Below are 14074 nucleotides of genomic sequence, written 5' to 3'. Positions count from 1 at the left end.
GGGGTGGTACCAAAGTAGACCAAGCTGGGGATTGTGTTCTCCTTAGTGTAGCCTGTAGAGGTGTTCTGAGGAATACGCAGGTGGCGCAGACATGGTGACTAGGTAGTGCTGCATGGTAGATGTCATTAGGACAAGACTTGGCCAGCATCTCAGACACTTGTACTAACCAGACAACGCAGGTAAAGCTTTACCGGGTGTGCAGATTTGTCAATTCTAACACTGCCTATGCTTAGTGTTCTCCATGTGTACACTGATCAACAGGTCATGAGGCCGTAATTCCTCGTTATTGTTTCCCACTGGATTTCAGCTATCAATTTAATACCTACACTAGGAAAATACTTTTATACTAACTGATGTGTTCAGTGCAGATGTTTGTGATATGTTAGATAAAAGGGGGGTTATCTCCTATAGCGAGCATAAGATTTACTTTGATCTGTGTTATTTCATGCATTAAAGCTACAGCTTGATCTTCTTAAAGCTTTAAGAAGATCACCTCAGCATGTGTAAAAGCACACTTCAATTTTCCTGGTGTAGGAGAGGATATAGAGGCAAAAAACATCCAAAACAATTACAAGACACTAGTACAAAATAATTGTTTTGATGAAGAGAATACTTTGAGATTGTCTTGGATTATCTGATGGTAGGAAATTCTTTGAAGCATATTAAGGTGAGTTTCTTTTTACAAGTAAATGCTGCAAAAATATGATGTATATTTCCATAAAAATAGTTGTGTGAAGATTGAAATAATCAAAACAATATTCTTTCTCCTTGACATCAGGCAAATATTTACATCTGGGCCAAAAAACCCACAAACATATCTTTCAGCGGCCTGCAGAGTAGATTTACTTTGCAGAAAGCAAAGGTAAATGTTTACCTCATCTTTCGTGTTTCAAAAAAACATATCTATAAAATTGACCTGTAATGAGGAGCCCATCACTCACCCTTCTGCCCCTTGCAGAGCAAATAAGGTTGTTGGTGTGGAGGCCCCAGGGCAGGTGTGCAGAGTCTCTCTGGGAGGCTGTGGCAGCCCTTGCCTGCTTTCAGCAGTGCCCTGCTCACAGCTGGGAGTTCCTGTGCTGATGGCAATTTGTCTGCTTTGCGGGAAGGGGTGAAGTTTTGTCTGGAGAGTTATTTGCAGGGGGAGCAGAGCCCAAAGGATTATGAGGAGCAGGAGCTTATTAGGATTGCAAATGTAAATTAATTTACATTTGTTAATTTGTAAAGCTCACTCTAGTGCTATTGAATTACTGATTGCAAACTTTGTGTCCCAGAAGACTTCCACTTTTTCATCATCCTGTTGCTGTTAACTGACTTGTGCTTAGTCACTTCAGTACTGTGGCAAGAGTGACACGTGGTGGTTTTACCAGCTGGGCAGCTGAGCTCCACCACAGCCCCTCTCTTACTCCCTCTCCTCAAAGGGGAAGGGGGACAAAATATCATGAAAAGGGCTCAAGGGTTGAGATAAGGATAGGGAGATAACAATTATCGTGTTGGGTGAAACAGACTCAGAGTAAGGAGACCGGAGAAATTTACTACCTATTACTAACAAGCTAGAGAAGTGAGAAACAGAGAAAACAAACTGAAAACATCTTCCCCCCATCCACCCTCTTCCACTTCCGCCCCCCCCAAGCGGCACAGGGGAACGAGGACTGGGGGCTGTGGTCAGTCTATAGCATTTCGTCCCCACCGCTCCCTCATGGTCCCTCCCTGACAATGGGGTCCCTCCCACGGGATGCCGTCCTTCCCGACCCGAGCCTGCGGGGACTGCCCACAGCAGCAGCTCTTCAAGCACTGCTCCCACACGGCTCCGTCCCACGGGGTCCATCCATCCATCCCCCAGGAGCAAACTGCTCCAGCACGGGTCCCCCACGGGTGGGCGGCAGCTCCCCCCAGACCCCCTGCTCCTGTGTGGGCTCCTCTCCACGGGCTGCAGCTCCGGCCCGGGGCAAAATCTCCTCTCACAGGGGTGCAAACAACATCCCTCACTGGCTCGGCTCTGGGCAGCACCGGGTCCCTTTAGAGCCAGCTGAAACTGGCCCTTATCTAATATGGGGCAGCTGATGGGCTTTTCTCACAGAAGACAGCCCTGCAGCTCCCCCACTACCAAAACCTTGCTATGTAAACCCAACATAGCACAGGAAGACAAAGCAGTACCCTGAAAGGCTGCCTGTGTTAATAATTTTTATTATTTAGGATCCTTGCTTTCATTTTTGAACTGTCCCTTACAGGTTCTTGTTGATTTGTTTGAAATGAAATACTTAGAAAAGTGAACAAAAAACAATGTCAAATAATAATACAAAGGTGGCATAGTATTGGAAAAGGGGGAGGGAAATGGGTGGCATTGAGAAAGGATGTGGAAGCTGATGGGGTAGAGGATTTAGAAGTACTGATATCCTGATTTTAACAGTAATTATATTCAACCTATGTATCATTGCAGGTCTAGGTTGCTACAGTTCCTTTTCATCCTGGTTTCCTGTAGTAGGTGTGGAGGAGAGGCAATTATTCTTGTCCTCTGTTGTTTTAAATCTGTTAGCTGATACCAATTTACTTTGTGAAGGGAATGAATACCCCAGGTACAAATTCAGTTGAGATAAGCCAATATGTCAGAGGGGTACATGTGAGCATCCTGTGGAGCGAAGGGGAGGCAGCAAGCAGATCTGCACACTCCATTTGGGGTAGCTCACCTGCAAGCCGGCACGTGCCCATTGGACACCAACTGGGCCTTATCCAGAGCTGGACAGCCCAGTGCTCCTCCATCAGTGGGATTTTTTTCCTTTTTCTCTTCTCTTTGTAAGTTGTGGGGAGGAAAACCTTCTTTTGTGTGATCTGCCTCATCTGGTCCCAGCTGCAGACACAAAGGCGAGAAGATGCTATGGAGAAGGTGCATGCTGGCTGCTGCAGAGGAGAACAGTTTTGTGCTTCTTGCCTTTTCTCTTGTGTACTGGCATTTGCTTTTCATTTAGGCACATAGCAAGTCAGATGAGGATATAGATCCAGATGAAAGTTTCTTTTCCTTTCCTTTTTCCTATGTCGCTTTTTAGTTTGATCAGGTTCCCTTGTGTGACTCATCTGCGTGGTCACATGAAAACAGCAATGGCAGTGAAAGAGGAAGGGTGGAAAGCAAGGACCCAGAAGGTATGGCAAGAGGGGACGGGATTCTTTCAGCAGTTGCTTTCATTTATCTTCCATTAAAATGCTCATTTTACATTTTAACCTGTATATAAAAAGATTTAGTTGACAGTAGACTGTTGAAATAACACATCCTTCCCTGAATCTGGTGTGAGCAGGGATTTTTCATCCCTTGTTTTCTGTCTGTGCTGTCTAGAAAACAAATCCAAAAGGAAAAATAATTCTCCCTTCCCATAGTACACCCTGCTACTGAGCTGACTTTTAGCCTTATCAATTTTCCATAAACACTAAAGGGAGTCTGCTGCTTTTGGTAACAGTGTTGGCTTCTGGGTTGTTTATAGGTTGCTGTGCGGTTTTCTTTTTTTAAGAATTCAATGAACTGTTGAACTGTGATTGTTGAAAGTAAAGAGGAGGCTCCGTGGGTCATTTGGGGAGTTCTCACAAAGCAACAGATGTATGCGATAGATTGTGTGGTCACCCAGTCTTGGAGGAAAAAGACCCTGTAGTCATCCAAAAGTGATTTTTTTCTGTTTCTTTTTTATTTTATTTTTTTTCCCATTTAACTTCATTTATACTTTAGGTTAAAAACATGCATTTTTCTTTCACCCAGAAATTTCCTAAAAGCACTTGTGTGTGCACCCTATGTTTAGAGCAACATTCAGAGTATTGCACCATCACCAGACTAGACTGCTCCTTCTTCTTTGGGACCCAAAGCAGCAGGGCTGTTTTCAGTCAGTCCAAATGCTTGTGCCTGCAGATGCAGAAAATAAAGCAGAACTGATACATCTGGGATTGTAACACCTTCCAGTTTGTTTTATCAGAGGGGAGCCTGTATATGCATACTTAGAGAGGGTTATTGTCATCACATGTATGGTATCTGAAAAGGCCAAAAAAAAAAAAAAAAAAAAGGTTTAAAAGGTTTAAAAATATTGAATGTCATCTTGCTTCAGATGTCATTGCTGGAAAATGTTTTTGTTGATATCTGAATTTTCTGTTTCTGCTGCAGTGAGATGCAATACACACAAAAGACCCTTTGATTTCTCAGTGGAGAAGCTGAGTTGATGCCATATAGGTTAACGATGACATAAAGGACTGATAATATCATGGAGAATATGTATAGAATAGCTGTCTTTTTAGATTATCAGCCCAAAACACCAGAAAACTTTTGGGTCCTTCCAAGCTTAATATTGAAAAGAAAAATAAATGCTACTAATTTGTTTTCTTATTCGGAATCTGTAGTTTTGGAATTATTTTCAGACCTCAGGCCTTTCTAATTCAGTGATTTTTATTTTTTTCTTCTCTCCTTAACCAGAAAAAACCACTGTCCTCAATAATAAAAGAAGTCTGCGATGGGTAAGTTCTGCCATACACGACATACTAGATACTATACCTTTTTGATTTAAGCCAACCAGGAGGTTATGAGTATTCTGAAGAAAGTTTAGATGTCCTTTATGACAAGTCATTAGACTTTTCAACCTTGCAGTTGTTTTATCTTTAGATTTTTGGATTTGCAATGTATCACAGATCAACAGAGGACCACAGTTAAGGAAGTACTGCATTGGTTGTGGCTTGGATTTATAAACAGTACCTACTGGATGCTGTAGGCTGGTCTAGTTGACATGAATGCTCACGTGAAACTAAAATGTGGCAACCAAGTCCTGCAGCATGAATTAGTAACTGGCTAAGGGAAATGTCTTGCTTTAGATTTGGTATGCAAATATTTGAAAAAATGCTGTTTCCAGCAAGCGCTACCATAGAGAAAAAGCTAGTTTACATTCATCAAATTGATGCTGAATTAGAGAGACAATATTTTGAGTAATGTAATATATCAATTTAGTACTATATGCATTGGGTATTGTATAAGATAGCATAAAATCCTGGTACTGTAAATGTTTTTAGTAATATAGTGATCTTGCTAACTGCAAGTGAAGAATTATACTTCCTATTTTTTTAACAGATCTGGAATGAATTATCAGATCATTATCAATTTATTTTTGGAGCACTGAAGTGTCAGTGCAGTGACAATGTAGAGCTTTGTTTCGCTTATGAAAAGGGAAAATATCTAACTTAAGGGATATATTTGTACTGAGGTTTTCCCCATGTAAGCGTGCTTTCTTTTTTTTTAGCACATAATTGAAGACTGAGTAAGTATGAGAAATACATGGGACATACAGGCACTTGTTTCATCATGGTAAAGTTGTGTAAATGTTTTTTATTTTAAGGTTTCATTTTGTGATTTAACTTGTTTTCATCTTTCTAAGGTGGTCTCTTGCAAATCATGATCAATTTGCACTGCAACATGCTGACAGTTCTAACTTCTACATCACAGAGAAGGTAGGTAAATCATTCAACACACCTCTTGCACAGACTATCAAAACAACTGCCACATTTTTTTTTTAATACTAATTATAAAAAATATGAAGCTTTTTCCATAATATACTGTCAGTGAGAGGGTAGGTACTGGGAGATCTACTTAATGCTTTTGCACTAATTTCTTTTGTTCAGAAAGGTGAAATAAAAGTTTGAACATGCCGAGGCCCTCATGTCTATCAAGTTTAATCAAGCTTCAGCACTGAGGCCATCAGCTTTCATGTTTGTGCATATTTAGTATTCTGCTGAAAAGTTGTGTGCAGGAAATTGAAATACGTAAAGCACGAAGGGCTCTTTGAAGTCTGAGAATAATTTCAGTGCATATTGCTTCTCTCTTTGGCTGATCAGGTAGAAATAATCCTTGACTGTAATATTTGCTACTCCTTCCTGCCTGCTGTCCTGTTGCTATCCTGCTCTGTAAGTTATGTTGCTGCCTCTTTTTGGTCTGCAGATAGCATGGCAGTGGGTGATTCATGAAGTGATGCAATGATTTCAGCACAGAGTAATGAAATGGCTGTAGCTGTAATAAAAATGGAATGCTTAGTCTGAATAAATTGGACATGTTAATCTGAATTAGACAAAGTAGTACATTCGTTCCTAGTATCACTGATAGAAAAGCTGAAATCAGAAAAAAAAAAAAAAAAAAAAAAAAAGTTTGGAAAGTTGCACAAAATAGAGCTGCAGAGGTACCATTTCTAATCAATGAAAAAAAAAGAGAGTGATTCAAAACCTGCTGAGGTCAGCATGAAGATTCCCTAACCTCAGGTTTTAAACTAAATAGACCTGAGCTTAGCTGCATAGAGGCAGATAACCCTTGCTACTGTCTTGTTATCAGTTCAGTTTTGGTTTACTCTTAAGCTGAAGGGTGTTTTGTTTCTGTTTTGCATTTCACAGATGTTTAGGAGCTGCTAAACGCAGCTGAGACATGAACTAACTTTTCTCTTGCTGTAATTCTTATCCACGCCCAAGAAATAAAAGGAACTTAGATACAGTTAAGCATTTAGAAAGACTAAATTTAGCAAGACAGCTAGAACAGTTGCTCATAAGATAGTGCAGCGCTTTTTTTTTTTTTTTTTTTTTTTTTTAATTTAACAGACCAGTTTCAGTTTTTCATTTAACTGTTTGTAACCCCAGCCAACCTTCTCAGTATGTCATAGTTTGTTTTGGGATCTCCCTTTTCTCTCTCTCTTTTTTTTTTTTTTTTTTTTTTTTTTAATCTCTTCTCTCCTCTAATTTCAATTGTCATGGCCTTTGAAGTGTCTGTCAAGAAAAACTGTTAAAGTAATTACTGGTTGCTGTTATTCCTCCACCCAAATTAAATAGTGGGACTGCTTTGCTAATTGCCCTGATTTGTGACACAGCATTTTTCAATATGCTAGACCCAACTGAACTTGCCTGTTGGCATTTAAACTCTGGTTGTACAGTGAATATTTCCAAGAAGAAGGTTTGAGCAAATACACTGGTTTGTTGAAGGAATTTGTCCCAATGCAATCAGAAGAGGCTTTGCCTCTACCTTTGGTGGGTAGGATCCTGTTTTGGAGAACATAGATGTTTTCTGTTCTGCATGAAAGGAAGTGTGATGGCTTTTGGCTGCCTTTAGATTGCAACAAGGGTGGAAAAGGATGGACTTCTAGAATATTTTGGATTGTACTGCAGAGAGGACTTTGAGTTTGTTTATTCTCTACTGAAAATATGCAGTGTCTGATTCTGAGTCACATAAATATGAGAAGAGTTCTAAATGCCACCAGTATTACTCAGATGTCTGTGACTTTTATTAGATATTGTTCAATGTTTATCACTGCTTGTTGGATGGAGGCTATAAAGAGAGGCTTATACAGGCTGAGACCCCTTCTGCATATTTTCCTTCGATTGTGTGTGATAAGATATTGTTGCTTGAGAAACATGAAAAACACCAGGGATGTGGACAAACGCGTGCACTTCAGTGAAGCTACAGCACTAATGACTAGTTGGTTAAAGCACACGTTTTAATCTGCCTCTTGCTATGAGATGAGCAGAGCTCCTTTGCTCCAGTAACAACTTCAAATAAGTATTTTTTTTCCACTGCTCTCGAACTATAATTGTACATGTATGTCTGTACATATGCAGGAAAACTGTATTTATAGGTAATGTTTCTGCAGAGCCTGGGTAACTCCGGCTTTTGAGGCCTTGCAGGTAGGGATGACTTTAAAATATCACTACTTTTAAAATTAACAGAAAGAAAAGCAATTAGGGAAATCTTGTACAAGGTAACAAGAAACTTTGAAGTGAAAATGTTATAAATGGGGGACTGGCAACACATGGCTTACAATTATGTTTTTGTTTTGGGTGACAAACAGAGCATCTGTGTTTTGGTTGTCATACACAGAACTCTTTATCTTTTGTAGCTGACCTATATTTCCTGATTATGCCATATATAAATAAAAACAACACCCATACAGTTCTTTCTTTCTTTTTTATTTATTATTGTATTTGGAAAAAAATGCCTCTACAGGAGTAACAATAACTCCCTCAGACTGTATTAAAGGCAGGCTTCTAACAAATCTTGAGCCAGGCTGTATTCCTCCTGGAGATGAGGCTTGTCACAGGAGCTGCAGTCTGGACTGCTGCCTCCTGGGTTCTGGTTTGGCTATATCTGTGCCCCTGAAAGGGCAGTGGAAAATTTAATGATTTATTTTGGCAGTTGTTTTTAAAAAATGTCAGAAATGAAAGAAGTTATGTGAACAAGAAAATCAAGCAGGCATAGTGCCTAAGCTCAAGTCTAGTTGGTGTTTTAATCATGATGTCTTTGACTAGTATTGCATTATGATGTGTATTATTATATATATTTTTAAGGCCTTTGTTATCAGGGAGAAGAGGAGTTCCCTGATAGCTCAAACATCTAAAAGCCTGCCTCTTGAATCAGGATCATATTGTGCTAGGTGCTGTACAGTAGAGAACAAAAAAAAGTCACCTTTGCATCATTCTGTCCAAGTTGTAGTTGAATAGATGCTAGTGTATATCAGGTGTAACAACTCGGGAACACTATAGACTGGGCAAGCTCAGTTAGAGGACAGAAAATGTTATATGAGGAGTAGAAAATGGCTGTATAATTGTGTATGCTAAAAGTGTTCTTGGGCTGAAAACCACAGCTTGGGTATTTGTCCATTGTGTTCTTTGGTGGCAAAACTAGGAATTTGGGGAAAGGCGGCTGAGTGGCTCTGTGCAGTGCATTTAAGGGTATGCCTCATTGTCACATCTTAAGGAGAACGTGGTACTGTCAGATAAAATACATAAAAAGGCAAGTGAAATGATTAATGGGATTGAGCAGCTGCCTCACAATGCAAAGTTTCTTCAGTTTGGTGAGAAAAATGTCAGGAGGGGTCAGGATCAACATTTACCAAGTCAGTAAAGTAGTGGACAAGCTGAATGTGGAGCTGCCATTATGAAATCTGCAAGATGAGAAGTAGGGAGTGCTTGATGAAAGCAGTTAGGGTGTCAGTTTAAAACAGATGAAGGTTCATGCAGCAGCCGATGAACATCTTGAACTTGCTGTCACAAAAGGTTGTAAAAGCAGGCATGGACGAAGTATAGATGTAGCCTCAAAAATATGTAGTGCAACAAATGTGGTTGCTGTGGAAGCATGAAGAGAGTGAAAACAGTCAGATCATGATCCTGAGTGGCATTTGCTCTTCTTACAGCTGGAGGTAGAATATGGGGTTTGATATTACAATAGGCTGACTTGGTAGCAATTTTTGGGGGGGTTCATTTTTGGTCACCAAAAGCTTTAATAAGGTGAGAGTTAAAAGATATGGATGCAATTATCAACATTGTATGTCTTGGCATGACAGGCCTCTAGTGTTTTAGAAGAAATACTGAGGTAGTTAATCCTGTAATAATATTCATTTTCCAAGAAGCTGCTGGAAACAGGGAATATCTTACAGTTCTTCACTTCAGAATTAAAGGATAGCATGCTCCTTGAAAAAACATGAATCGCTAGCAGTTTCTGCATACTGTTTAACTACCCCTATACAAAGACTGCAGAAGCTAGTAAATAAACCAAGTTGCACCCATGTTAGGGTTACAGGGTGTACCTGATCCTGTACAATTCTACAACCTGCAAACAGCGTGATTCTGCGCATAACCTTCTAGCATGTGGGCTACCAACACTCTCCTTACCTGAGATCTACAGCCATGCAGCAGTACAGTCAATCATTTAATCTGAAAATTTCCTCTTCCTCCCCCACTTCTTTTACAAAAAGGAGGAAAAAATCCAGACCTTTCTTCTGCCTGATCCATTATTTCAACTAACTCACTTTCTAGCAATACAGTCACTGAGGTACTAGAGAAGGGAATGAAAAAAGCTGAACTACCATTTTCTCCAGCAACCTACACTTACCCCAGCTTGAATACTGTTGAAACTGCACCATTTTATTAAAAAAAAAAAAAAAAAAGAAAAAAAAAAGTCCCTACTTTGCATGATTTACTCATCTTCAGGTGGAGTGATCTACCAAGACAACATCATTAGGTACCATTTGTTCTGCAAAGCACCAGAGCTATTACACTGTAGGCAGACATCCTTCTTATGGATTGCAGAAAAAAAAGTTGCAAGATATTTTTAACCTGCATCGGTTCCCCAATTCAAGTAACCACAGAGTTGTCCCAATAAGACGGAAGCAGGAGCCAGATAACAAGCAGCACCATCGTCCTCTGATAAGTTGGAAATATAAGAGCAGCACCCTGCAAAGTAAACATCAGGAAATGATTGACTTAGCTGGGCACATAGTATTGTTGGTGAGATCATGTGGGGAAGTGAGAACAGGGAAGTGGAACGGACATTTAAAACAACAACAGAACAACAACTAAAAACAACGTGTGGGTTTTTGCTAAGTTGAAATCAGTTTTCTGATGCAGTTTACCCGATGCATTTACCCCTAGCAAAGAGGGGTCAGTGCAGGAGCTGTAGCTCCTTAAGCAAATGCTGTTACTGAGATAAAAATCTGAAGACCTAAGCCAAGGTGGCGGTTTGAAGTTGGTCTTGCCAAATAAAATCACAGTTTGCTATGATAAAGTACAGTTTTGCTTTTCAGTCTCTTTCACTTTCCTGCCTCCATTTTTGTGTTGTATAAACAGTTGTATAACTACTTGATGAGCCCATGTGTGAACAAACCCAGCTGAGAATTTATTGATCTGGGGTTTTGACTGGTTCTCTCCAATCCTTCCCTGGACATGATTCAAGGGTCTTGCACCATCCCTTATATTAGATCATGCAAACTTTTTGTTAAGCAGATATGATGAATTAAAAAGGTATGAGATGATTCTCCTCTCCTCCACCACTCTGAAAAGTTGTCCAAAAAGTACTATAGCCAGCATTTTGGAAGTTGCAGGATTTCATGGGGAAGGAGAGAAGTCAGAACCATCCCCATTTAGCGTTGGGCTATGATGTTTGTTCACTGCACCTTGTAAAACCATCCATCCCTCTAAATGGGTGGTTGTTCAAGTATGAAGAGGAGTTAAAGAACATCTGGGGGTCGTGATAGACAGCAAGTTGAATATGAGCCAGCAGTGTGCCCTGGCAGCCAGGAGGGCCAACCGTGTCCTGGGGTGCATCAAGCACGGCATCGCTAGTAGGTCAAGGGAGGTGATTGTCCCACTCTACTCTGCGCTGGTGCGGCCTCACCTCGAGTACTGTGTGCAGTTCTGGGCACCACAGTATAAAAAGGACTTGAAACTGTTGGAGAGTGTCCAGAGGAGGGCTACGAAGATGGTGAAAGGCCTGGAGGGGAAGACGTACGAAGAACGGCTGAGGTCACTGGGCCTGTTCAGCCTGGAGAAGAGGAGGCTGAGGGGAGACCTCATCACAGTCTACAACTTCCTCGTAAGGGGGTGTCGAGAGGCAGGAGACCTTTTCTCCATTAACACCAGTGACAGGACCCGCGGGAACAGGGTTAAGCTGAGGCAGGTGAAATTTAGGCTTGACATCAGGAGGGGGTTCTTCACAGAGAGGGTGGTTGCACACTGGAACAGGCTCCCCAGGGAAGTGGTCACTGCACCGAGCCTGTCTGAATTTAAGAAGAGATTGGACTGTGCACTTAGTCACATGGTCTGAACTTTTGGGTAGACCTGTGCGGTGTCAAGAGTTGGACTTGATGATCCTTGAGGGTCCCTTCCAACTCAGGATATTCTATGATTCTATGATTTTTCTGTCAAATGGATCTTATACAGACCTGCTTCGTATCAGCTGAACTGGAACAGTTACACAGTGCTTGTGGTGTACTTGTACCTACATTCAATTGCTATAACAAACATATTTTCAGAGCCTTTCCTTTTTAGTTGATTATACGTGAGGCAAAATGACATTATTTTTTTTTCAGAAGAATAAACGTGTATGCAGCCTTAAAAACAAACCAAAAAAAACACACTTGTTGGTTCTCATCAGTCTTGATGTGGAACTAAATACATAACTAAATATATTGCTATACCACATGCTTAAAAAGGAGGCAAGCAAAAGAAGAATTAAGTTGTTCATAGTGGGACAGAAAGTTTAGCAGGTTGACAGGACACAATGATTTTGTTTTTCTTTGGAAAATTTAGCCTGAGCCAAAAGTCCTAAAAAGTAAGTCCTAAAAACTTGGACTAACTTGCTAGATAAGGATGACTACTGTTACTGAAATCAGCCTGAATGAAGTAGGATTGAAAGTCATTTAACACATAGATACTCAAATTTTGCTTCTGCCTACTGAAGAAATACACCGATGTCCACTGTTTATTGCTGGAGTCCATAGGGTAGTATTAGCAGCAAGCAGGAAGGAGCATGGCCAGTCTGATCTTGTCTGCTACCTGTAGTGTTAGCAATTTCTGAAAGATCTTGCAGGTGCCCCAAAACAGTAAGAAGTTTAAGAATATGAGGGGAATACCATGTCACACTGAATGTAGAGAAAAGGAAAGGCTGGACATAGTTTGGTCCAGTTCAAGTCTGGATTGAAATTAGACATGAAAGTGAAAATTCTTAGTATTTATCTCAGTGAAATTCAGTTGATCAATGAGAACAGATAAGTGCTTAAAATGTGAATGGAAAAAAACGAAACAAAACAAAACACCACCAACAACCTCCAAAAAACCTCAACCCTATAAGTGGTTCAGTTCTTGTCCTATCATTTGCATATACTCCCACACAGGGAGATTGTAATGGCATGGTGGAATTTCACATGACTGTACAATTGCAAGTTGTATTCATCAAAAATTGGGTCACGAGCAAAAGCACCTCTGAAGAAGAACAAATACTAGTGACTCCACCCAGCTTGGGGAAGGCAGGAATTAGAAAGATGTCCTGTCTGCAAACACAGCAAGGAGCTGAGTAATGATAACGAAAGCAAAAATGAAGGCAACTCCCTTTGCAGAATCGCACAAAAGTCTCTCAAAACAAATGGAGGGAACTCAGCATCTGCTCTCCTCCATTTCATGCAACAAGCACATAGGGATGAAAAGGAGCAGTTGATGTCATCTACCTGGACTTGGTCAAAGCATTTGACACTGTCTTGTATGAGGTCCTTGTCTCTAAATTGGAGAGACATGGATGTGACAGCGGGACCACTCGGTGCATAAGGATTGTCTGGGTGGTTATACTCAAAGAATTGTGGTTGATGACTTCATGTTCAAGTGGAAACCAGTTATGAATGGCATTATTCAGGGGTTGCTACTGTTTTTGTTGCTGTTTAACATCTTAACATCATGACATGGACAGTGGGACTGAGTGCACCCTCAGAAAGTTTGCCAATGGCACTAAGCTGTGTGGTGCGGTTGACGTGCTGGAAGGAAGGGATGCCATCCAGAGGGACCTGGACAGGTTTGAGAGGTGGGCCTGTGGAACCACCAAGTGATAAGATGAGGGGAAATGGCCTCAAGTTGCACTAGGGACGTTTACATTGGATATCAAGAGAAATTTCTTTACTGAAAGGGTCATGTGGCGTTGGAATAGGCTTTCTAGGGAAGTGGTTGAGTCACCACTATCCTTGGAGGTCTTCAAGAAACATTTAGGTATAGGTTTGTAGCACGGTTTAGTGGTGGACTTGTCAGTATTATGTTAAAGATTGTATTTTATGATCTTAGAGGTCTTTTCCAACCTGAATAATTCTATGATAAGGACATGGATGTATTGAAACATGTCCAGAGGATGGCTGTGAGGGTGACCAGAGGGCTGGAGCACCTCTCCTCAGAAGACAGGTTGAGGCAGTTGGGGTTGTTCAGGCTGGAGAAGAGAAGGCTCTGGGGAGACCTTATAGCGGCCTTCCAGTACTTAAAGGGGCCTACAGAAATGGTGGGGAGGGACTCTGTCAGGGAGTGTAGTGATACCACAAGGGGGAATGGCTTTAAAATGAAAGAGAGTAGATTTAGACTAGTTATAAGGACAAAATTCTTCACTCAGAGGGTGGTGAGGCACTGGCACAGGTTGCCCAGGGAAGTTGTGGATGCCCCATCCCTGGAGGTGCACAAGGCCAAGCTGGATGGGGCCTTGGGCAACCTTGTCCAGTGGGGGGTGTCCCTGCCTATGGCAGGGGGGTTGGAACTGGGTGATCCTTGGGGTCGCTTTCAACCTAAG

General features: G+C 41.1%; 1 protein-coding gene across 10 annotated transcripts in view; it reads left to right on the top strand.

The window, feature by feature from the left end:
- Nucleotides 1-14074, top strand: part of ELMO1 (engulfment and cell motility 1) — a 317584-nt gene that overhangs the window by 54664 nt on the left and 248846 nt on the right. For 8 of the 10 annotated variants that reach the window (XM_084508945.1, XM_084508956.1, XM_084508952.1 and 5 more), the window contains 2 exons: nt 4442-4482; nt 5391-5463. In XM_084508945.1, coding sequence (XP_084365071.1) covers nt 4442-4482; nt 5391-5463 — 114 coding nt within the window. Of the gene's footprint in view, nt 1-2716; nt 2791-3041; nt 3136-4441; nt 4483-5390; nt 5464-14074 lie in introns of those variants that run through there. The other 2 variants (XM_084508955.1, XM_084508954.1) reach the window with 2 other exon arrangements.

This window comes from Aythya ferina (assembly GCF_964211825.1).
Source record: "Aythya ferina genome assembly, chromosome: 2".
Taxonomy (NCBI): Eukaryota; Metazoa; Chordata; class Aves; order Anseriformes; family Anatidae; genus Aythya; species Aythya ferina.
The sequence above is the reverse complement of the archived record's forward strand: the minus strand, read 5'-3'. Positions and strand labels throughout refer to the sequence as shown.